The sequence below is a fragment of the Lissotriton helveticus genome, chromosome 1_1 (genome assembly GCF_964261635.1).
Source record: "Lissotriton helveticus chromosome 1_1, aLisHel1.1, whole genome shotgun sequence".
NCBI lineage: Eukaryota > Metazoa > Chordata > Amphibia > Caudata > Salamandridae > Lissotriton > Lissotriton helveticus.
Window position 1 is genome coordinate 1587954447 of NC_136057.1, and position 25982 is coordinate 1587980428.

Here is a 25982-nt window from a genome sequence, read left to right on the forward strand (position 1 = left end):
TTGATCAATCCCTGCCATTGCATAGGCAGAAAAAAATCCATTGGTGGGCAGCCTAAATCCAGTCCTTAGTTTACATCAGACTTAGCCAAGCCCAAACTTGAAGTTCATCAAGCTAAACGTAATCCTACCTACTTATTTCTAAAGACAATTATTCCTTACTGGCTGCCTCCTATAAAGATAAAATGTGTTCGTCAAAGTTAGTGTATTTTTCTGATAGGATTAGCTGTGTCCTAACCTCTCCAAGGAACTGTACGGGATTGTTGTCTAGCAGAAATCACACACAATCGTTGCGTCTGATGTTTCCCCCTCTATCCACCTTTGTGAAGAACGGTTGTCTTTCACTGATGGTGACATCTCTAAAGTCATATACCCAATCATGCAAGAACAAATTGCTTTCCTGAAAGCCTTGTTCAGAGTGCCCCAGCCAGGCATACCATACTGCCAGGTGAAACATTTTACTCCCATTTTTAGGCGCATCTCCTTTAAACTTTTGCAGCAAGTCACCCTTCCGTTTCCCTGGCTATGAATCATTTGACCCCATGCTTGGTATAGAAGCTGCTGACTGTGTTTCATTCTCCATTGCCAAGAGGGCTAGTACCACCTGCCTAGGAGATGGCCCTAGTTTGGGCCCTGCTAAATACATCATCCCTGAGTACACATGCCTTAATAGTTTTGGTCTCCTCTGTTTGCTTCCATACCTGGGCAAGAGTCTAGAATAAGTTGTTCTTGTTCAACTCCAGAGCAATGCAGTGGTTTGATCGCATTTTTGGCTAGTTAAGGTCTGTGAAGAGCATTGACCTATTTGTACTGTTAGTTCTCATGTATTTTTAGGATAGTAGACGACAGAGTTGATGATGGTGCCTTGGTGCTATTAAATTTCTCTGTTGCCTTCAACACTATTGACCCACCACCATCTTGAGGCGTGCTAAAGTTGAGTGGTGGGAACTGTTCTCAGCTGGGTACAATATTTACTAGTGGACAGGAAGCACTGTAAACCCAAAGATCTCTCTCTCCTAGTGCTTCATTTTGTAGTCCTTATTGAATCTGTCATACATCCCCCAACCAATATACTGCACGTCTCTGAGACCAGGTTCTGTACATACCTGGATGACATACAACAAATCAATGGGCTGTCACAAACATCCAGCTGTACATCAGAGGTTACATGAACATCTGGCCCATTTTTCGATATTTGCTGGTGGATGTTGGTGAACATGTTCAAGCTTAATCTGCTAAAGACAGAGCTCCCCGTCACCAAAGGAGGCTTCACCTCTGTGGAGTTTTTAAATTATCACCCTCTGCAATGGGTCCTCCACCAGCTTTTGCTAAGGCACTAGGTAACTAGGGTGTCTACATTGATGACAAACCCTCTCCGCATTCCCAGGTTGTCAAAAAAATCCATCACCCGCTTTCTGCAAATAAAGACACTTGGGCGAGGCTGCATTCTGTGTGCTGGTGCTCAGCGCCCTGGTCCAGTATCAGCTTGAATATGACAACAAGGTCTCTCTAGCCATCCCAGAGAAGCTATTTATCAAATAAATCCTATTCGTTTAGAATGTTGTTGAAACTGCTTAGAGATAAGTTTCACTGACATCACATTTCCTCCATTTTGGGCACTAGCTTCTGGTGCAGAGCAGAGTATTTTTAAAGCAAAGCTCTTTACTCATAGGGCGTTTTACCTCAAACCCCAATTTGCTTGTTTCCACGTTTATCTGGAACAACCTGGGGGAAATGCTTCTTTCTGCATTTGGCTTTACTTCAAGTGCTTAAAATGAAAACTTTCATATTTGGCGAACTGGCTTTTCTTTAGCAGTAAAAAACTCAGTTGATGGACAGAATGTAGAACAATGTCATACATTCACCCCAGTACAAGGATCTGGGCCTAAATCCATCGTTTTTTTGCACTCCACACCACCCTGGGTTAGACACTGGCTATATGCAAATCAGCTCTGACCCTGTGCCTCATGGGAACAGTCCAGTCCGAACTACCAAGCCATGTCTTTCCCAGGCCGGAATCAAGCATCCAAGGACCGGGTTCTGGCTATCAGCCTTCATCAGCCTGGATAGCTTGACTCCAGTGGTGTGGAGAGCCTGGGACTCACGTCTGAGCATACCCAGCCCACTCGGGGTGAAAATTGCAAAAAACACTGTTGATGGACAGAATGTAGAACAATGTCATACATTCACCCCAGTACAAGGATCTGGGCATAAATCCATCGTTTTTTTTGCACTCCACACCACCCTGGGTTAGACACTGGCTATATGCAAATCAGCTCGGACCCTGTGCCTCATGGGAACAGTCCAGTCCGAACTACCAAGCCATGTCTTTCCCAGACCAGAATCAAGCATCCAAGGACCGGTTTCTGGCTATCAGCCTTCATCAGCCTGGATAGCTTGACTCCAGTGGTGTGGAGAGCCTGGGACTCACGTCTGAGCATACCCAGCCCACTCAGGGTGAAAATTGCAAAAAACACAATTGATGGACAGAATGTAGAACAATGTCATACATTCACCCCAGTACAAGGACCCGGGCCTAAATCCATCGTTTTTTTGCACTCCACACCACCTTGGGCTAGACACTGGCTATATGCAAATCAGCTCTGACCCTGTGCCTCATGGGAACAGTCCAGTCCGAACTACCAAGCCATGTCTTTCCCAGACCGGAATCCAGCAACCAAGGACCGGTTTCTGGCTATCAGCCTTCATCAGCCTGGATAGCTTGACTCCAGTGGTGTGGAGAGCCTGGGACTCACGTCTGAGCATACCCAGCCCACTCGGGTGAAAATTGCAAAAAACACAGTTGATGGACAGAATGTAGACCAATGTCATACATTCACCCCAGTACAAGGATCTGGGCCTAAATCCATCGTGTTTTTGCACTCCACACCACCCTGGGTTAGACACTGGCTATATGCAAATCAGCTCTGACCCTGTGCCTCATGGGAACAGTCCAGTCCGAACTACCAAGCCATGTCTTTCTCAGACCGGAATCAAGCATCCAAGGACCGGTTTCTGGCTATCAGCCTTCATCAGCCTGGATAGCTTGACTCCAGTGGTGTGGAGAGCCTGGGACTCACGTCTTTTCTTTAGCAGCAGCAAAAGCCTTCAACTGCTTACCTATTTATCTGTGTAGGGAAGCTTGGATTTAAGTAACTGCCATTTTACAATCTACAATCGCACTTCAGGAATCAGCCACAAACACAGCCATGCGCACACGCTTCCAACAAACACATACCACCCAACGCACTACAACACCCACATTCATTCCAATCGTTCTATCCCAACTCAAAACTCTACTTCCATATAACAGTACAAACCTAACACAACTAATGCACATGAAAAAACACTGATTACTAATCTACTAACTACAAAACTCTAATCTTGGGCTATGGAATAGAGTGCTACTCGTCGCAAAACACTTCAACGCCTCGTTATGGGTAGTAAGCACTATAAACATGCAATTAACAATTACAGTTTGAGCTTCAGCCCTCTTGAGCTTCATCAGTGGTGTCAGTGGTGACGTCATTTGTGCAGTTAGACAAAAACAGTGTACTTGGGCGGGGAGTTGGTTGTGCAGCCTTCTTTAAATGGTGAATGTCAGTAGTTTATAGGTTTTTGATCATAATCACCGTATTCAGCTCTTATATTTGGGCAGATGATACTTGGATTATCCTCCAGCTGGAAGAAAACCTTCAGACAACAGTCTCTTGAGGTGCATGACAGTGTGGAAGGAACAAAACATATTTCCACTCAAACCAGCAAAGAATAACCATTAAGTAGTTAATCAGAAAGTAGATATACCTTCAACACAAGTAATCTATAAATCATGAACACAAACCTGTGAGAAAAGGAAACAAAAAGGTCACATTTATGTTCTGGTGTTTTAAATTCTCTACCTGTGGATAACCCTGCCCCAATGTGGCGCAGTGCCTTAACAATAGCCCCCGCAGCCCCAATGGTGCGTTGGGGTCCTCGATCTCCAGAAGCCCCCCCCCTCCGGCACTGTGCACGGGTGGCGGGTCCCTGGAGTGTGAGATCCTAACTTTGTCCAGAAAGTGGGGACCGGCTCCATATACTTTGCAGAGGGGGGTCAAGTTGTATTATGCCACTGATGTGGTGGCACCAGAAACTGCTTCCATGGGTGCTGAAACAAAATTGTGGACATTCAGTACAGTATACCTATTAATGCATCATATGCGGACCTAACCCTTGACTGAATATGTCTTTGCAGTTCTGTTTTTTTTACAGCTGAAAACATGAGTTGGAAACCTCTGCTTACACCCAGTGACATAAAATTGTGCCTCAACCCCTTTTCTTGCTCTCGTTTTTTTCTTTTTTTTCTGTATCCCTCCTCATTTAGCTATAGATGCATCAACAATACCATTTGCGATTCTTTATTAGCGAAAAATAAGGATTCGCTAGGAATAGCAAAAGGCTGTGCATGTAGAAATCGCAAAAAAAATAGCTATTTCTAAACATTCCTTAGTTGCGACTTGCAAATTGCGAGTCGCAATTAAGGAATACCTCCCCATTCATTCCTATGGGCCTAGAGGCCCATAGGAAAGAATGGGAAGACATTCTCAATTTGCGATTCTCAACTAGAGAATTGCAAATTGAGAATGCAATTTCAAGGGTGCCAGGGTGTCAAAAGGACACCCTGTTGCACCCCTGAAATCTGCATATGAGAACATCTTGCACACACACATGCCCGAAGGGCATGTGTGTGTGTGTGTAAAATGGAACTTTGAAAAATGCACTTTAGTGTATTTTTCAAAGTTTTTGCAAATTACCATGAAGTTCAACTTCATGGTAATTTGCTCCCCCTATTAGCGAAATCGCTATTTTTTTTACTTTGATGCAGTGCATTTAAGCAATCTCAATTTGAGTTTCCTTAAATGCAATCGCAATTTAAGTAATCGCAATTTTGCGATTTCTTAAATTGCGATTTTTGCATTTAGGATGCTGCATCCCAAATGCAAAAATACTGGTCGCAAAGGGGCAGATTCTGAGAATCTGCCCCTTTGCGACCATTTTTTTTCTTTGATGCATCTATACCTTAGGATCTAATGCTTCATTGCTCTAGGCTGAAGCGGATTGTGTTGTGCCAATGACTATATGCATTAGCAGACCTTCACAATCTCTGGTATGGGGAAGTCATCTGGCCCTTACCTTCACTCTGTGTGTTCTAATAAGTAGGGGTTCCTACCGATTCCCCTGGCTTGTATGCAGAGTAGTGGGGCCATGATTCTACAGGAGACGCCGTGTATTTGCAGACACTACTGCCGGGGAGAAGGACAGGACTACAGGTCCCAGGCTCTTTTGCGGCACGCCGCCACCATCGACACCCGCACCACATGCCTGGAGGTGCTCTTAAAAGCTCCTGAGGGCTCCCGCAGCATGAGACACTCATGTTTTTGCTGACTCCAATTCCGGGGAGTAGGGCAGGACTACAGGTCCCTGGCTCCTTTGCGGCACACCGCCGCCATCGACACCGGCACCACACGCCTGGAGGCGCCCTTAAAAGCTCCTGAGGGCTTCCGCAGTGCGGGACGCCCGTATTTTTTCTGACTCCACTGCCAGGAAGCGGGACAGGACTACAGGTCCCAGGCTCTTTTGCGGCACCCCGCCGCCACTGACACCTGCGCCACACGCCTGGAGGCGCTCTTAAAAGCTCCTGAGGGCTCCAGCAGTTCGGGACGCCCGTGTATTTGCTGACTCCACTGCCGGGGAGCGGGACAGGACTACAGGTCCCAGACTCCTTTGCGGCACCCCGCCACCACCGACACCCAAACATAGGGGAAAATCCCCTTTCATCACCAAGGTACTTTTTATTCTGTTATTCTGTTTTCAAATAGCAGAAAGTATGCCAGTGCCCTATTACATCTACTAGTTTTTGTCAACCAGTATCTATTGCGCCGTACACAAAGATACAAAAGGGCCTCGACCTTAACGTCTGTAATATGGGCAAAAGGAAAACATCTGCTTCTCAGGGGGGCCCCCCAGGGGGTTGTATGGCTGGAACAATTGACTCTTTTTTAACTAAAGAAGAACATATGATTTCACAGGAGATAACCCTGATGGAGAGAAGGCTTTCAATGGAGGCAGGGAAGCATTCCCAGGAGTTTACCATGGACAGGGATGGTGAGGAGCAAGCAAAAACAGTGGACACTGCTGGGCCCTTGGATGGTTTATTAAGCACCATTGAACTTGTGCTCCCAATACCCTGATAGCTACACTAACAGAGGGAGATGATTTAGTCTCAGACTTTTCTCTGCCCAAGAGAAAACAAACAGTCTGTAATAAGACCACGAGGAAGTCTCCACAGACAAAAACCTCATCACCGGTCGCCTCGAATTTTGAGCAGTTACTGGCAGGGCTTTAAGTGGGGAAAATAACTGGGGGTGCTCTAAAAGGGGAGTGGCAAATTTCTTAAAGAGGTGTGGCCTATCCGAGTAGGGGCGTGGTCTAAATCAAGATAACTAGCATTGTGTGCTTAAGAAAATCATGAAGTCTCATCCAGCAAAGGTTAATAAAATAGGCAAAAAAGTATATTTATTAAGTATAAGCCATAAAATACCAAACATTATTTACATTACTTAAAAATCTATTGCAGGATATCCCCAAACCCTTAAATATATTCACTGTGTCTATTTTGCTGGGGTTTCTCACAACAATTTTCTTCAGCAGACCTTCTACCTTTTGCCAGCCAACTCTTTACATACAGCTTTGCGTCAAATGTTTCAAATGGAGGAGTATTGAGTTTTACCCAAAAGCATGAAGAAATGGTCTCTACAAGAAGAAAGGCCCTTGTTGGACTAGCAATTAAGTTCATTGCGCTGAAACCTCTCTCGCAATCCGCATTACTTGCTGGCAGGGTTTCCATGTAAACTACTAACTTTTTTAATGCTTCAGCGGTTTTCTTTCCACCGAAATCTTTGAAAAGTCTAAAAGCTTGGATAGTATCTCTTGCTGGCAGCTGAAACTCTGAATACAGTTTCTGGATCTCTGTTTCACCATAAATAATGCATTCGTCACCAGAAGGCAAGTTGCCTGCATCTAGCACACCGAAGCTGGCTATAAGTTCTTTCTCAGAATCCGGGGCACATCGTTTATTGATATTTACAGACAGACTTTGGTAAAATTGATTTGGATTAAGGGCAACAGAGTTAATTCTACCATGGAAAAGAGGAACATTCTTGAATTTGCCCTCGTCAACTGAGAACCAGGGAATGGGAGCAGTAGAGCAATGGTGAGCTGGAGCTCACCTCCTTTGTGCAGCTCTGTTTCAAGAGACAGCATCCCCTGTCTTAGTGTTACAAGGGAGGAAAGCTGACTGGCTGTAGGATTGAGGGCATGTGCTGTACAGATAATACTGGGCATATAACAAGGAATAGATTCCTTATGAAACAAGCCGTGCTGGCTTCAGCAGTGAGTGGTACAACAGTGACCCGGGGGCGTGCCAGGAATCTGACTGAAGGACCTGGCGCACTGCTGCAAACACACTTGTAAGACCCACCAAACAAATCAGGCAAGAAGCAGCACTACAAAGGGGCATGGCAGGAGAGGTGCTAACGGTGACCCAAGAAATAGAGAGGGCAACAATGAGCAACTGCATTGGCTGCCAACCAGATGTGAACTGAATTATAAACTGGAAAGCGAGGGCAGCTATTAGGCTAAAGTCCAGAAGAAGTCTTGAATATGGATCTTCCCGCAGTGGTGTAACAATGGCCCCCCACAGCCCCCACGATGTGGGGCTCCCCAAGCTCCTGAGTGTGGTCAGAGGGGGCCCCCTCCAGGTCCTTTGCAGGGGGGCCCCCTTAAATTTCGTTACGCCACTGACATGTAAGTAGCAACAGGGCGACCTGTAAAGAGAAGGCAGGCCCGCCCGTAGCGCGTGTGATCATAATCCGCCCCGTGCAAACTCCGGTTACCGGTTACCTTAGGATGTGAAGGACCACACTGATCTCCGGTGAAGCCGCTTTCGTCGGTGGGACGCGCCTCGGCCTCAGGTTCAGGCAGCTCCTTTCCTCGATGACGAGCGCGAGGGAACCCCGGTTGCTAGGGGACGCCTCCCGCCTCTCCAGATGCAATGTAGCTCCGCCTGACGAACCTCTGCGTTGCTGGGGGAAATCCTCGTTGCTGTGACCAATCTGAGCGCGGATTGGAAATGACAATCCTGGGCCGGTGGTGGTTCTCAGAGCGGTGAACCCGGCCTCGGGCACACAACACAGCTCAAGAGGCGGCGGTGGAGTCAATGCGCACACTGCGCTCGGGGGCAAAGCAGGCGCTCCAAAGTTCCTCAGCGGTGCATTAATCCGCACACACAGAGCGCGAGGGACTCGATCCTGGGGCAGATCACATTTGAGGCAGAGCAGGCTTCACGACCTTACGCCCCAGCTGTGTGCCGATGAGCACACCAAGACAGATTTCACAGGGGGGCAGCTTCACAAAGGCACAGCAGCTGAAAGGGTGGGTGCTGGAGAACTTTTGTATCCCTGAGTTCCCAGCTCGTCTTAGGCCCTTAGAGACAGGCAGGCTTCAGAGGGGCAAAGCACACAGCACAGCTCCTCTTCAAGTTAGGGGGACACAGCACACAGCAGACAGTCCCTTCCTCAGCAATCACAGCAACTGTAGGTCAGCTCCCAGACACTCACCACGGATTCCTTCTTGATCACAAAGTTTCCTAATCTAGATTTACTGGGGCTCCAGTCCTACTTTTATACCCCAAACGTCTTTGTTCTTCTTGTGTGAGGGGTCCTGGAACCAATCTAAACCCGTTCTGGGTGCACTCTGCCAGTGCACCTCTTCTTCCTTTGTGAGTGTGGGCCAGGGCCATCAGACACACCGCAGGAGGTGGAGCCAGCATTGTGGCAGGCAGGCACAGCCCTATTGAGACCCAGGTGCTACTCCTCCCACCACTCTACATGCAGATGGGTCTATTCAGCCTTGTGCTGACTCGACCAGCCTCCTGGAGCTGCCCCCAGTCCCTGTCACTCACAAACCAGACAGTCAATACACAACCAGGCAGAGGCACACAGAAAGGTTGAGCAGGAAAATAGCCACTTTCTAAAAGTGCTAGTTCCAAACTTAAAATTTAAAAACCATCTTCACTAAAGGATGTGGTATTAAATTCTGAGTTCAGTGATACCATATTCCATATGTCTATCTTGCAGTTATGGGAAGATATGCAGGGAAACATGTCACACAGCATTCCCCATGTTATCCTATGGGCAAGATAGGCTTTCAATAGTGAAAAACGAAATGGGCAGTATTTTACTATCAAGACATGTTACCCACACTAGTAACACCAAACAAAAAACTAAAATAGAGCCCCCTAGAGCCCCCTTTCGGGGCCTTTCGGGGCCTACAAAAAGAAACTAGGGGGGCTCAGCCCCCCATAGCCTCCCTCCCCACTTAAAGCCCTGGTTACTGGACGTTTTCTTTGTAAGACTAGAGTCAATGACGAAAGCCCTTTTAGCACCAATAATATCGAGATTGGAAGAGGTTGAGAAACTAATTCATGACTCTACCGTTACATTTAATTAATGCATTATGATGCCAGAACCAAATCTAGCGGGGGTGGTGGAGGCTCCATGTTTAATTGCTTTGAACTCGAATCAAATCTTACCTGGATTAGGTCTAAAAGGCCCTGTGACTGAGGAAGTGCCTAGCGGTATTAGACAGACCAACTCGACTGAGGACTTAATTACAGCAGCCCAGAAAAGCCCAGGTAGTGCAGACGAGTAGGCCTTCAAATTCTGAGAAAGGCCTGCCAGTTACATGTACCCCGCCCCAACTTGCTCTGTCCAAAGATGAGAATCAATGTATTCTCGATTTTTCCCCCGTATCTGCCCCACTAGTAGCCTTTTTATTAGTGGTCCCTTCTCTTTCTCAAGAATCTAGAGAAACCTCCCTGTATCTAATACATAAGGTTACTAACTGGTATAGTAAAAAGGTTGTAAATGTCCTGAGCATATCCTCTGATATTATTATGCCCAGAACAGTGGGGTGGATAAGCCATCGGACAGAAAAGGTTGGTGTGGGAGACTGTGGGAGACTGTATAGTAGTCAACTTTAAGAACGCTACGAAAGCTAAGTTGTTAATGGGATGTGCTTATAAGAGTAGCTTGACTTCCACAATTAGAACCGTCCCACTACAACACTTCTATCCTCCCAGTCAGCATGCACACCCTACTCAATGGAAATGGCAGCTACCTTCTAACCTTGTTAGGCCTGACAACATAACCAACACAGATGCAATTCTACCAGTAATTGTTTCCAACCCCTAGCTAGTCTCCAGGGCTTGGACGAAAATGACTGACTAAGGTGAGAGGATAAAATAAGCCAGGGCATAAATTTAGTCAACAAGGCTCAAAACAATCCCATGTCTCCAGTCCATGAACCCGCTGAAACAGTTGATAAATCCTCTGGTACCCCTCCCATTTCAACCTATTTTGCAGTTCCTCATGAAAAGGTACTCTTGTAGAACATAGCGGGACTAAGGTCAAAAAGGGTCAACTCACACTGGGAAAATGTTCTTTCTATGTGTCATGTCATTGACCTCCAAGAAACGTGGGAGGCTAGCAATTGTTTTTGTTTGGATGGTTTTATTTCATTTTGTAAACATGCTATTCCATGGAATATGGGAACAGCCAGAGGGGGTTTGCTCCTAATGTTTTCACTAAAACTTTCTTGTGAGACTCGAATGATTGAATGTCAATCACACCATGTTTTAGCAGTAGAGCTGTCTTTTAAGAATCTTCCTACTCTGCTAGTGGTACATTATTATAATACCTTCTTCAGAGGGCATAAGTTAGAACTTCAGCTAGATTTAGAGAATTTTTTGGAATGCTATGATGAGGGTAAATAATTTTATTATGATCTGAGTTTCCTAGGGAATTTTAACATTCACCAGTGCCGTTCAAAGTGCAGCACAATACCGAACTAGTGGAACTCTTCTTCATTCAATCACTTCGAGCATACACCCTCAGGTATCTTTTTAGAAGGCATTCTTTCAGCTCATAACCTATATTGCCTTTAGCAAACAGATAGGCTGGCTTCAGTACCTCCCTATGCAGGGAATGGAAGGCCCAGCACTATTGACTACATCCTGCTGTCTGCACCATTAGCCTCGACCAAAGAGGAATTAACTGTCTCTTGGTCATTTTTTAGCGACCATAACTCTCTTACACACTTTTAATACCACTTTCTGTCATTGGAATTGAGGAGGTAACCACTTGTATTACAAACAAAAATATTAGCGCTAAAGACCAAGCCCATAGGCTAAAGTGGGAAAGGATTGTTCCAGATAGCTTCCTGGGCAATTTATAGGCTGCTTGGGCCCCTGAAATTCAATCTTGCTTAGATCCCACGACACATGGTAGAATTATCTTAGAGACCTTTGGGAAAGTAACTTATCAAATATCATCTAACCTCACTTTTATGAGTGGGGTCAGATGCCCGAAGGTCGAAAGATAGTTCGATGGCATATGTTCTACGACCCATAGAGAGCTTTTGCAGGCCCTAAAATTCATCCCCAGAGACGAGACAGAAATTTGGGGCAAAAGAAAGGCTTATAAACTAGCAGTAAAGAAGAGAAAGAAGCAGCTAAGAGAGCAGGATTGGGAGTCCCTGGGGCAAGCTAGTGTGCTGACAGATAGCTCTAATTTGTGGTCGGTAGTCAACAGTCTCTTTTTTTCTTGAAACTCTAACACGGACTGTTTAATTCCGGACGACCATTGGGTACAGCATTTCGGCCTTATATTCAGTGGTACTTACTTAGGAGAAACTGAGGAGTACAGGGAAGGTGGGCAAAGTAGCATATCACTCCCTTTTAGTAAAGATGAGGTCTATAACGCAATACATCCACATCTGGAGGAAAGGATCCGGGCCCTGACGTTCCCAGCACACTTATATAAGGCTGATCCAAATGTTTGGGCTAGGATTTTAGCACATATTTGTAATGCTGCATGTTCACATGGTTTTCCACCATCTTGGGGAAGGGCAGTCATTGTTCCAATTTTTAAAAAGAGCGCACAAGATGACCCCGCGTAATACAGGTCGATCTCACTTTCAGATTCTGCTGCCAAAATAGTGGGCAAAGTTATACTAGATCGCCTAACTGCATGGCTGGACCACCTAAATGCCATCTCCGATTTGCAGTATGGCTTTAGGCTGGGCAAAGGGACCTTAGACCAATGTTTAAACTTACATCTAGTGGTAGAAAAGTACACCTTCGCCAAAAAGGGAATATTACATTTGGCTTTTATGGACCTGACACAAGCATTTGACTGTGTAAAAAGTTCAGAATTGTGGTCGATTTTAAGTGGCATGGACCTTGAATCAGAGCTGGTGGCCTTTTTACACACTATTCATGAAAATAACATGGCTGCGGTTAGATACAACAGAAACGGCAATCTGACAAATTCTTGGGTTGTTAACAGAGGGGCACTGGCGTAACGAAAACTGAGGGGGCCTCCCTGCACGGAACTTAGAGGGGCCCCCCTCTGAGCTCAATCAGGAGCTCTCCGGCCAGAGGGCAGTGCCGAGGGGGCCTCCTGGAGCTTGGGGCCCCCACGCACCGCGGGAGCTGCGTGGGCCTGTATTACGCCCCTGCAGAGGGGTAGATCAGGGTTGTATTGTGGCCCCCCTCCTAATTACGCTCTACATAAACGAGGTAGGGGATTCTTTAATAACTAGCTGCAAAGACATCCCCAGGGTTGCTGTCAAGATGATCCCTGCACTTTTATATGCAGATGACATGGTCCTGCTCGCCACAACCACAGTGGGCCTCCAATTACTTTTAGATGGTTTCATAGTTTTATGGACTCTAGACCTGTCCGCAAATTTTACGAAGTCACATACTATGTCTATAGGCCCTCAAAAGTCCCCAAAGGCCAATTTTTATTGTAAAGGGGTTGAACTAACCAAAGTCCCAACATTCCTCTATCTGGGAGTACTTTTTGATGAGTGCAGGTCTTGGCGTGCACAAATTATGCAAAAAAAGAACACTCTAACTAGAGCGACGGGGGCTACACTAAATTTCGCTAAAAGACTAGGGTCAAAACCTTAGTGCATACCTATGGCTGTGATATTTGGGGCTACAAGGAAGGAAATGACATTCAGGGAGCTGAAGACAAGTTTTTACACAAGCTTTTGGCAGTCCTGCCCACTACCCCCACATTTATATTACATGAAGAATTAGGGGTGGGTTATATTTTGGATCTGATAGAGGTAGCCCCCTTGTTGTACTGGCTGAGGGTTTGGGCCAGTACTATTACTAAATTAGACCAACTAATTATTACTGACTGTGTAGCGCTGGATGGAGCCGTGCACATCCCATTAAAGTATGTAATGGATTTGACAAAATTGCTCGGTTGCCCAGACTTGCACTGTAGCCCTAAATCATTGGATAAATCCAAAATCAGAACCATTAAACAAAAGTTCCCGGACAAACGCCAGGGACTTAGGGCAGAAAAGGGGTTAGCAAAACCAACGATAAGTTGATATGTTACATTATCCCTGTGCAATCAAGTTTAACCATGTCTACTCGTCGTTAGTAACGCCTTTTATCGCTTTGTGCTAACCAGATTCCAATTGCATTTGTGTCTGGTACCCTAGATGCTAGGAACAGATGCTTAGTGAACATTTATGCTCCTAACGTGGATGATGCTGGTAATTTTGGGATGGTGTTGAGTGTGGCTGTTGGTCCCGACCTGTTGCTCGCTAGTGATTTGAATTGTGTGTTGGATGGTACCATGGACCATTTCCCCTCTAGAATGGATACCAAACCTGCAATGACGAGTGCCCTGCGAGAGGTTATGGGAGTTCTGAGGTTGCAGGATGTGTGAAGGGTGTACAATCCTCAGGGATGTCCTATTCGTGCTTCGTACTTGCTACAGGGCCGTGTAGCCGCTTGGACTATTGCCTGATGTCTGGCACCATGGTCCATAAAGCGGTCGATGTATCCTATTTGGCGATATATCTGTCTGATCATTCCCCATTGCTTTTCTCATATTGGGTGGGCAGAGGTGCCCCCAGAGATCAGCTGTGGATGCTGAGAGTGGAGACATTGGTGGACCCAGTCTTTACGCTCACTGTGGCTGAGGTGATGAGTCACTATTTTAAGGAGAATTGGGAAAATACAAATGTGAGAGCCACGGAGTGGAATGCTATGAAAGTGGTCTGAGGGGGGAATGTATGAAGGTGGCACTTGGAGTGAAGCATGATGTCCAAGAGAAGAAACGTACTACCATCGAGGAGAGTATGGTTACGCCGCCACAGCGACTGTTGAGTGTGAGGAGTGTAGACAGGATTTGTTGGAGACATGGGATTGCTTAGATAGAGTTATCTGTACGAGCTATAAACAGCATATCCATGTAGAGGGGTATAAGGCTAGTAGGATGTTTACAACACTCCTCAGCAGCAAGACCCATAGTTCTCTTGTGGTGAGGATCGGAAAGCGCAGGGGGAGGAGGTGTACACTCACCAGGGTATCACCTAGGGCTTTGCAGCGTATCTACAAAGGGTATATGCAGCACCAGCTGCATCCCTGCCAATGGCAGGACATACATATCTTGCTAGATTACAATTGCCCGCCTCTTTGACAGAAGGCAGTTATAATTTGGATGCACTCATCAACAGAAAGGAGATAGTAGTTGCGATTCAGGCCTTGAAGATGGCCAAGGCCCTGAGAGGTGATGGCTTGCAGGCTGCATTACACAAACGCAGGGCGGGCTTTTTTGTGGACCACATGTTGGAGGACTACAATGAGGCCTACAAGAGTGGTCTGATACCACAGTCAATGAGGTAGGCACTCATTGTTATGTTTCCTAAACCGGACAAGTATACTGAAGAGGTGTCCTTATCTCGCCCCCTTTCAGTGCTTAATGTGGATATAAAAATCCTTAGCAAGAACTTGGCATCCAGACTGCTGGAGCATCTGCCACAGTTGGTTCATGAGGACTGGTGTGGCCTTTATCCTGCGCCAGACATGTGCATTTGGACACTGCGCAAATTCTCACAATAATATATACACTGTTGATTGATAGATGGCGAGCTGGGGGTGTGACTCGCTGCAGGAAGTCTACCCTAAAGATTGGTTTATAACTGTAGCTGACACAATGGAATTGTTTGACTTGGGGATCGGACAGTTTTTACAGTTTGCCAAAATTGCGATGACGGCCTGTAGGATATGACCTTCCTTCCCTGATGTCCTACGGGTCTCACAGACATTAGGCACACTGCTGAATATGGCTGGGGTGGGTGACTGATCTTGCATGTGTACAGTGTGCTGCAGGAGGATCTCCCACTGTGCATCCTGTTGGTGCAAACTAGGTGGCATTAGGTTTTATGTGCTCCATTTTTGCATAAAGATTGGGAGGGCGTACATGAAGGGATGAAGGAGACCTCCACGAATGCAAGATTCAAACTGCTTCAGTACAATGTATCCTACCCCAGAATACCTCACCCGACCATGCTGCATGCAATTTATCCAGGGCATTTGTCCTCCGGTCCATGCTGTGCCAGGAATGGGGCATATTTATACATATGTTCTGGGGGTATCCTGAGCTTGCTATATTGGCAGAAAATATTGGAGGCCTTAAATGCGGCTAGGGGATTGTCCATTCCCAGGGAAGTTGGAGAGTGCCTGTTTGACTGATCCTGGCTCGAAAGAAAAAGAGATTAGCTGGAAGTTTCTCTTTTTAGGATTAGTACTCACCAAGCGAATGGTGGCCATTCGGTGGTCGCCCCTGTTGCTCCGAGAGGTCTCCAGGACAAAGGTCACACCTGGCCTCAAACTGCTCAGGAAGCCCCATGATGCAGAGATTATTCCACTGGGATCTGTCCTTCATATCTTGAAGCATTTTATCACAGAGATGGGACCATTCAGAAAGGGAGGAGACTGTAGATTTGAGGCCAGCAACCTCTGTTGTCAGATTGTACACTGGTTTTTCAGTGTCTAATCTTCTCTCAAGTGATTTTGTGGAGGTCCGTCCTGAGGAGACTCACTTCCAAGCAAATTAGATGTATCTTACTCTCCATTATTTCATTGGACCTCTCTATTGTGCCAAGATCTGAGCCTCTAATGGATCCAGTGATGTTGGCAAGTTTTGGGCATGGTCATCATTATCTGTTCTTGCCCCTCTAGTCTCACCAGCACATTGTTCAGTTTGTGTCCGTGAGACATCCATGGGGATCTGTCTATCCCTAATGTCCAGCTCAATTAATACGTGTAAATTCTATCCAAGTCTCTTAAATATTAGGAATCAGGAGCTTTTTACCAGGTCCTGCACACGTACTCCTAAGACGTAATATGGAAAATAAACCAGTGTGCAGTTCCTAAGTGTGTGGGAGTGTTCAGGTCTGTTATGAAGTGCTCTCACAGACCCCGAAGGATGTCAGGCTTCATCATTGGGCCTGCTTCTCGTCCGGCCGGCGCTGCAATGGCCGATGGGCACGCGTGAAGGGGCTCGTTGGCTGAGATCTTTTTTTTTAAGCTGTTGGGTGTGTTAGGGTTTGTGGACAGGGTAGTGTTGTGAGTGTGCAGTGTAATTTAAAATAGGTCTCAGGCTGCCCTTTTCTATAATTATATGCCTAGGGTGCACTAACCTAACTAAAAACTGAAAGCCCTGCCTGGAGATAATGATCCTACAGGGACTGTGTGGTGCAAGGGGTTGAAATGTTTCTTGCCTAAAGAAGACCCTAATGGGTCTATTGGCAATTCATCAGGACCCTGACATGGGGACCGGAGCAAGGGTAGGATCATAGCTAGTTGCCGCCTCACCCTACGGTATGAGCAACAAAGTGCTCTGCTGACACCCCCGTCAACTCTGACCTCAGAAAACAGGGGTCTCATTACACCAGGCCAGTTGACCTGGTGCTCAACAGCAACGCTGGTTACAACACTAGGTCAAGAACCCGTTTTGCGGTAGTGTAAGAGTTGAGATTATCTTCTCCTATATACCACGGTCCTAATGAATTGCCACTAGACCGGTTAGGGGTTTCTTTAGGCAAGAAACATGTCGACCCCCATGCACCACACATATCTTGTAGGATCATTATCCCCAGGCAGTGCCAGAGTTTCACAAGTACTTGGGATAGATTAAGTAGCGTGTATACATCTTGTCGTCTACCATAGGGAGTAAGAAGATCAACTGAACCACAATCTTGATAGGAAGCAGGAGGCAACAACCCCACACACTCGTGAATTATATGCTCAGGGTAACTGGAGTGGCCTTCCTCGTCAAGGTGTTTTTAACTGATCAAGTATAAATCTAGTGTCAATGAGAGTCAAAATCCTTGTCTCGAAAAATATGGTGTTATAAGATATCCATCGAAGCGCGTCGACGCTTTGTTGAGAACAACACAATCCGTGAAGTGGCTGTGGTCAATGAGTATCTAGCAAATAGAAAAATACCAGGCTCCAGCCCGTAAAATTATTTAATCACAGATGTGTACTACAGAAATGACACAGTGTTTTTGTTTATGATATGTACTTTCTTTTTTAACTTGATTCTTGTTTTTAATGTGTAATAAATATTTGTGACAGTGGAATTCACAATAGAGTGTAGGTTATTAACAGTGCTATGGATTATGTCGACAGTTTTTTTTAAAACTATGTACTCTATGAGTTTTTAATCAATAAATTAATTTGTACTTTTTCACAATTTAGTTGTCTAGATTATCTGTTGGGATATATGGCCACACTTCCTGTGTATGTATAGTGTGCAGTTGAATGAGAGAAACTTGGATTGAATGGAATACACAGAACATAGGGTGCCTACATGATACAATACTTTCCAAAGAAAACCATTGTTGTGCTATAACTGTATAGTACCCTATTCCTTTGGTTCGAAGGAGTTCCTCTTATCTTTCTGCGCTCACTGTTTTCAGACATAATATAGGTCACCCCATAGCAGGCTAGGATCAACGCTGTATGGGCATTGCATTATGAACTTGGATTCCCACAGGAAGTTCAACTTTGATGTCTGATGTCCCAGTACGTTCCACCCATCCCCGCCACGTTAGCTAAGAGGGCTGAAGTAATGATCATAGAGGGTTCAGTTGCCCAGTTATGTCTTGGTCTATCTTTCGTAACTGGTTGTATTAGGAATTAATGTTAAGATGCCGCTTTCTAAAAATAAACCCCATTAAAATAACAGGAATCAATCGCCTTGTGTGACAAAGATATTCCCACCTTCCAAGTGCCCCCAGATCACTTTGTTATATTAGTCTATTTTGTTTTGTAGTCACAAACGGTCTGCTCTTATTCACAAACTGCCTGCTCTTACTCAATATGGCTTATGTTCTTTTCCATTAATGGTCAGTTTTCTCCATACCTCCACATAGCAGTCCATCATGCCTTTCGCAGCTTGTGTCGTCACACTCGCAGTGTTCCCCACGCACGTTGGTGTTGCACACACATGCTCCGCACTCGCATCTTCCTTTCCCGCTGCAAAGCTGTGATCCGTTTGCCCGACAGCCAGCATCCAAGTCATTCTGGTAACCAACCTGCTCACACTCGCACGCCTTTCCAAGACGTGATTTGGCACAGCTGTATAACAGAATATTCTCATGTCACTCTTATATCACCAAAAACAAAAAGAATATCTGTATGTATGTTCTAACATGTAGGTCAGATGATGAGAATTTTTGAGATTCATAGCCATATAGAGTCATACATTTCCACCAAGTTCGATCTTGGAAAGATCCAAATTTTTTTCTAACAATCCTAATGAGTATATAAAAACCTGCACTTTTTGTAAATATTTATTGAAAATGAACAATTGGAGGAATCAGGTTGAAAAACATTGCTTTTAGAGAAAAAAGGTGATTAGAAAGCAACATTCAATTTTAGTTCATGTATTTGTAGTACAAATAGCTGAGCATCTAAGAGGCAGTTCTACCTCAGTTTTTAAGTCTAGTCTAGGCATCGCGCATGCGCTGTATGCAAGACTTGCTGTAGATAAGAGTATGGGCCTGAGGCATGCCCATCGATTGCCATTCGTACTTGTTTTTGTCATTTACAAATGCTGCTTTTAGATTGGTGCGTTGCTTTGAATTGTCCTGCCTTTAGGTGCCTGGTTCACGCCCAGGCGACTTCACTCATTGTTTCCTCCGGTCGGCCATCTCAACAGGTTCACGTTTTCTCCTGGTCGGCCATGCTTAATATTTATGGTTAACTGACTAACAGCTAAAGGTTTGACCCTATGAACTGTAAGGCTGGGCCTAACACATCAAAATACCAAGAAAATGCCATTACTGTTAATACTTTGATCCATTATTTGTGAAGCAGCCACATTAATCAATTCAATGTGACTCTGACAATCACTTATTTTTTATTTAATTATTCTCAATTCAATATTTTATCTTTTATCAAAACAATTCTCAATCATCTTTACAACACTCACAACCCACACCCATTTCTTACTATTCACAATTAACAAAAAAAGAATGACAAAAAATGACCTAAACACAGCTAATATAACACAGAAACCAACATACAAATGCATTTGTATACACAAATAAAATATTGACTTATCTTAAATTCACTTCAACAAATAAAACATTTAAATCCAACAGTACATTATAATTATTGACCCCACTTTGCGTCAAGCATCATATTGAGTTCATTACAACTAAAATTCATCTAATTGTTGCTTAACAGTTCTTGGGGGCAATTTCCTTGGTCTTGTACTTGTTGGAGAGCCTGTATGGTCGACGCAATTCGAACCCTAAAAAATTCATGGGGTTCTCATCAGGACCAGTAGCTGAAAACACAAAGTTTAAATTTTTTGTTATCAGCTATGCTACTTATGTTAGAAGCACTCCTACTGTATTACAAGCTAAATCTACTCTCACCCCTACTGTGTAGTTCTGCATCCAAACAAATCGACATCCAGCATTTCGCTGATATTCTAGCCACGCTTACCATTTTATTTCAACTCCTGCAGTGCGAGGCGGCGACTTTCGTCCCTTGTTGCTCATGGACGGCTCAGTTACGGTTTGTGCTGATATCAGAGACTCGACGTCTAGACTCTTCGTTTCCACGTAGTGAGAGCCAAGTATTCTTGAAAATATAGTCCCGTCAGCCTCTCCTACCAATTCAACGCCAGCCTAGCATCGACAGAGTTTTCTCACATGAATATTCGCACCTTGTTTTTAATAAAAAGCTTGTTCTTCAAAAAAGGCATATTATAATCTTCTTCATCAATTGGCTTATGTTCATTCACCTTTCTGATTATATTTCTGTGAAAGGTTATACATGCTTTTTTTGAATAAAAACCTTTTTTCATGGGAAAACTTTCTAATGAGCAAAGGTACCTTGTGAATGGATTCTTCTAGGGTGTTGCATGCTCTACCTTTTTACTGTTGGCAAGTGGCTTATGCTAATACAATCAACTTCTGATTGTCTACCACCATGGGTTATAAATTGTATATCTCTGATAGTTCATTCAGGCCATCAACCGCTGTATCAAATTTCACAATCAATAATGCTTCTCTTTGGGTCAATCTTATTTCCAAATCTACCCCTCACAGGTCATGTTCGATTTTTGATATTACTGTCCATCTTAGATCTTTTTCTTCGTGGTTTTTATTGATCAATGGTTAACCAATGGGGCAGTCAAAACTTTTTTACGAATTCTGGATTTGTATTGTGTTATCCGATGGCGGATTTCCTGGTTTGTTTTACCAATGTAGAGTTTCATACACGGACAAAAAATTCCATAAACTACATTCCTAGTTTTACAATTCATGAATGTATTGTGTTTCCAACTCACACTTTAGTGAGTGAACGCCATGCCTTCAATTGTTTGATTGCAACATATACAGGTCCCACACTTGTGATGACCTTTAATTGGCGATTGGTGATTCCCGTTTTCCGATCCTTCAGTCAGATCCAGACAGACTGCAAGCAGCCACCGAGCGCCTTGCCTAAGGCATTGTCCTTGGCATTTTCATCACATTGTGTAATACATACACTGACCAGCGGTCACACTTACACGCATCCCTAAGCCCCACCGTGGGTGCCCCTTCTGCACCTTGCCATCGAGCGTTTCTACTTAATATCGAATGCTCACTCACTGTGAGTAATTTTACCCTATGGTTATTTCACACAGGGTTGGCCCACTTCACCTAGTGATTGAGCTTACATGACTCAGATGTCCCCAGGTCCTGACGAGACCCCTCATCCACTTCCGGGTCGAAACGCCGTCGACAGTTTATGGAAACGAACCATACAACCAGTGCCTATGACTGTATATAGTCGCTGAAACATTCTGTTATATTCATCGTCCGAATGGTCGTTTTTCTTGATATAAACATTCTGTAGAAACCTTGTTTATACCTCACTTGATGTCACTCAACTGTTTTGTTTTTGTCTTTCGGTTCTCATAATACACTTGCGACACTTCGCACTGTTGAAAACCTTATGTGTATAAATTATATGTGATTTATTTCAATTGAATACAATACAAATTCAACTATGATATGAACCTTGGTGTCATGAGCTTTATCTCTCTCTCGAATATCCCCTTTGAACCCTCATACTGTTATTGATATTTTGTGTTGTACTGATTAATGACCGTACATACATTGCTCCACTGGAACCATTGTTTCCCATATAAAGTACATACCCTGGTTCCGCAGTGAGTAGGGTTCCCTTGTTTTTCACTTTCAGCTTTAATTGGTGGCAGACCCAATTGTTCTCTCAATGTCTGTTTAGATGTTGTTTTTGGAACAGCAGCACAGACGATTTGATTTCCAATGCTGCTTTCTTTTTTCAGGGCAAACAAAGGGCGTTACTGAAAAGTACTCAATTAAGTGCCAATTTTGGCAAATTCGTTTTTTAAAAAAGTTTGTATTTGAACAGAATGTCGCGACACACACAATGACAATCTGTTGGTGTTTTCTCTTTCTTCTGAAGTAGAACCTCCCTAGAGGTCCACCAAGCTCTCTTCAATGCATTTTTGAGTAATTTCCTTGGTCCTGATGAGAACCCCATGAATTTTTTAGGGTCCGAAACGCATCGACCATAAGGGCTCTCCAACAAGTACAAGACAAAGGAAATTGCCCCCAAAAACGTTTAAGCAACAATTAAATGAATTTTAGTTGTAATGAACTCAATGTGATGCAGACGCAAAGTGGTGTCATTAACTATAATGTACTGTTGGGTTTAAATGTTTTATGTGTTGAAGTGAATTTAAGATATGTCAATATTTTGTTTGTGTATATAAATGCATTTGTATGTTGGTTTCTGTGTTATATTAGTTGTGTTTAGGTCATTTTTTTGTCATTCTTCTTTGTTAATTGTGAATTGTGAGAAATGGGTGTGGGTTGTGAGTGTTGTAAAGATTATTGAGAATTGTTTGATAAAAGATAAAATATTGAATTAAAAATAATCAAATAAAAAAAGAAGTGATTGTCAAAATCACATTGAATTGATTAATGTGGCTGCTTCGCAAATAATGGATCAAAGTATTAACAGTATTGGCATTTTCTTGGTATTATTTATGGTTAGCAGCTGGCTTAAAGGGTGACCTGACCTGACCCTGGTCGGTGACGGTCGCTCCACACGCCGCGCGGCTCTCCGTGAGTGTGCCCGGTCTCCCTACCTGCCTCTACCTGCTCGCTACCAGTGCTTGTTTTTTGTTTCATTCTCGCCGTCTTTTTCTCGTCCTCCCCTCTCCCTGCCGCTGCTCCCCTGCGGCCCCACCCCCCCTTTTGCCTTCTGTACCCCGCGCCACCCCACTCCCGCCTCCCAGCTGCTCCTCCCTCCCTCCGGATACTTAAGGTGTTCCAGCGCGACTGGGAGCTGTGACCTGACCTGACCCTGGTCGGTGACGGTCGCTCCACCCGCCGCGCGGCTCTCCGTGAGTGTGCCCGGTCTCCCTACCTGCCTCTACCTGCTCGCTACCAGTGCTTGTTTTTTGTTTCGTTCTCGCCGTCTTTTTCTCGCCCTCCCCGCTCTCTGCCGCTGCTCCCCTGCGGCCCCGCCCCCCCTTTTGCCTTCTGTACCCCGCGCCACCCCGCTCCCGCCTCCCAGCTGCTCCTCCCTCCCACTCCACCCCTCCCACTACGCCATTTATGGCGGAGTCCACGCGCTTGCGCAGCGGGCGCGTCAATGCGCGCCAAAGGCGCGCCAAAGGCAAGCCTGTCCGCGCCTGGACCGCGCCCAGCGCCAGGACCCCTGGTCCCCGAAGATGCCAGCCCACACGACGGACTTACGACGCCACCACCTTCCACGCACTCAACGCTGGCCTGAACCCCGCCTGCTACCGAGCCACCCCAAAACGCACCCCCGGCCCTTCACCTGCAAAGCCTGCAAGTTCACCTGCCTCCGGACCTGCACCGCTCCCGCCAAGCCGAGCCCCAGCAGCAACCACCTCAAGTGCATCCTGTTCAACACCCGCTCCGTCCACAGGCACGCCGTCGAACTCTGGAACCTCCTCGACACAACAGCACCAGACGTCGCCTTCCTCACAGAAACCTGGATGAACGCCTCCTCAGCACCCGACATCGCCATAGCCATCCCGGACGGATACAAGATCACCCGGAGGGACCGCGTCAACCAGACGGGAGGAGGCATCGCCTTCGTACACAAGAACACCATCCGCATCTCGACCAACTCCGACGACACCTTCACCGCCGCCGAACACCTCCACTTCCAGATACACACCGACCCCAAGACGACCCTCAGAGGCACCCTCATCTACAGACCCCCGGGACCACACACACAATTCAGCGAAGACATCGCAGACTTCATCAGCCCGCATGCCCTCCCCTCCGCTGACTACATCCTCCTAGGGGACCTCAACTTCCACCTGGAGAACAACAATGACAGCAACACCACCACCCTGCTGGACAACCTCGCCAACCTCGGACTCAGGCAACTGGTGAACACCCCCACCCACTACGCCGGCCACACGCTTGACCCCGTCTTCTCATCCAGCAAGCACAGCTCCTTCAGCCACTGCACCGGACTTCTTTGGACTGACCACAGCTGCGTCCACTTCAGCTTCAGAAGAACCACGACCCACCACCACCCGCAACAGGTTCCTCACCGGAGCTGGAGCAAGATCACCGCCAAACAGCTCACCACCTCCCTCAGCCAGAACCCTCCCACTAGCACAACGGACCCCAACGAAGCTGCCAGCAACCTCACACAGTGGCTGACCGCCTGCGCCCACGACCTCGCACCACTAAAGAACCCTCCCAGCAGGCCCGGCAGCAAGAAAACCCCCTGGTTCACCGACGAACTCAAGGACTCCAAGAAGAACTGCCGCACCCTCGAGAAAGCCTGGCGCCACGACCAGACCTCAGACAACAGGACCGCCCACAAGCACGCCACCCGCAAGCACCACCAGCTGATCCGCGCCACCAAGAAGACAGCACTCAAAGAATGACTGGACAACAACGCCCACGACAGCAAGGAACTCTTCAGCATCGTCAAAGAGTTCTCCAACCCCAGCGCCGGAAACAAAGACATCACCCCCTCGCAAGACCTCTGCGACTCACTCACCTCGTTCTTCCACCGCAAGATCGCCGACATACACAACAGCTTCGGCGCACAGACCACGCACCCAACCACCGAACCAACGCCCGCCACCTCCACCCTCTGCAACTGGACCCCGGACAACACCGAAGACACCACCCACACGATGAACACCATCCACTCCGGATCCCCAACCGACCCCTGCCCCCACCACGTCTTCAACAAGGCCGACGCCATCATTGCACCCCAGCTTCGGGACATCATCAACACCTTCTTCTGCACTGCCACCTTCCCGGAGAGCTGGAAGCACGCCAAGCTCAGCGCCTTCCTTTTCCTGCCAAAGTCATCGAGAAGACCGTCAACAAACAGCTCGCCGCCTTCCTCGAGACGAACGGATCCCTCGACCCCTCGCAGTCCGGTTTCCGAGCCAACCACAGCACCGAGACCGCCCTGATCGCAGCCACCGATGACATCAGATACCTGCTCGACAACGGGGAAACAGCGGCCCTCATCCTCCTGGACCTCTCTGCAGCGTTCGACACTGTCTACCACCGCACCCTAGTGCGGGCGCCTCAGCAACATCGGAGTCCAAGAGAAGGCACTGGAGTGGATCATCTCTTTCCTCACCGGAAGAACCCAGAGAGTCCGCCTCCCCCCGTTCAGATCCGAGGCCACCGAAGTCATCTGCGGCGTACCACAAGGATCATCACTCAGCCCAACCCTCTTCAACGTCTACATGAGCCCCCTCGCAGACATCGCACGCCAGCACAACCTCAACATCATCTCCTACGCCGACGATACCCAGCTGATCCTCTCCCTCACCAGCGACCCCGCCAGAGCCAGCCTACACGAAGGGATGAAAGACGTCGCCGAGTGGATGAATAACAACCGCCTGAAACTGAACTCAGACAAGATGGAAGTCCTTATCCTGGGATCATCGCCCTCCGCCTGGGACGACTCCTGGTGGCCCCCTGCCCTGGGCACCACTCCCAAGCCAACGGACCACGCACGCAACCTGGGCTTCATCCTGGACTCCTCCCTCTCGATGACCAGACAAGTCAACGCCGTCTCCTCATCGTGCTTCAACACCCTGCGCATGCTCCGCAAGATCTTCCGATGGATCCCCACCGAAACCAGGAAGACCGTCACCCAGGCACTCGTCACCAGCCGACTGGTCTACGGGAACACCCTCTATGCCGGAACCACAGCCAAACTTCAAAAAATACTCCAACGCATCCAAAACGCCTCCGCACGACTCATCCTGGACATCCCCCGACACAGCCACATCTCCGGCCACCTAAGAGACCTTCACTGGCTCCCCGTCAGCAGGAGAATCGCGTTCAGGCTCCTCACCCACGCACACAAGGCTCTCCACGACCTGGGCCCCAAGTACCTCAACGACCGCTTGACCTTCTACATGCCCACCCGCCAGCTACGATCGACCAGCCACACCCTCGCCGCCGTACCACGCATCCGCTGAGCCACT

The 25982-nt window shown here is 46.6% G+C and overlaps 1 protein-coding gene across 1 annotated transcript in view; it reads right to left on the reverse strand.

Annotated features, from left to right (window-relative positions):
* The window catches only part of ITGB7 (integrin subunit beta 7), an 887312-nt gene that overhangs the window by 149700 nt on the left and 711630 nt on the right, over window positions 1-25982 (reverse strand). Inside the window, exon 12 of the mRNA XM_078687492.1 lies at window positions 18342-18556. Coding sequence (XP_078543618.1) covers window positions 18342-18556 — 215 coding nt within the window. The remainder of the gene's footprint in view (window positions 1-18341; window positions 18557-25982) is intronic.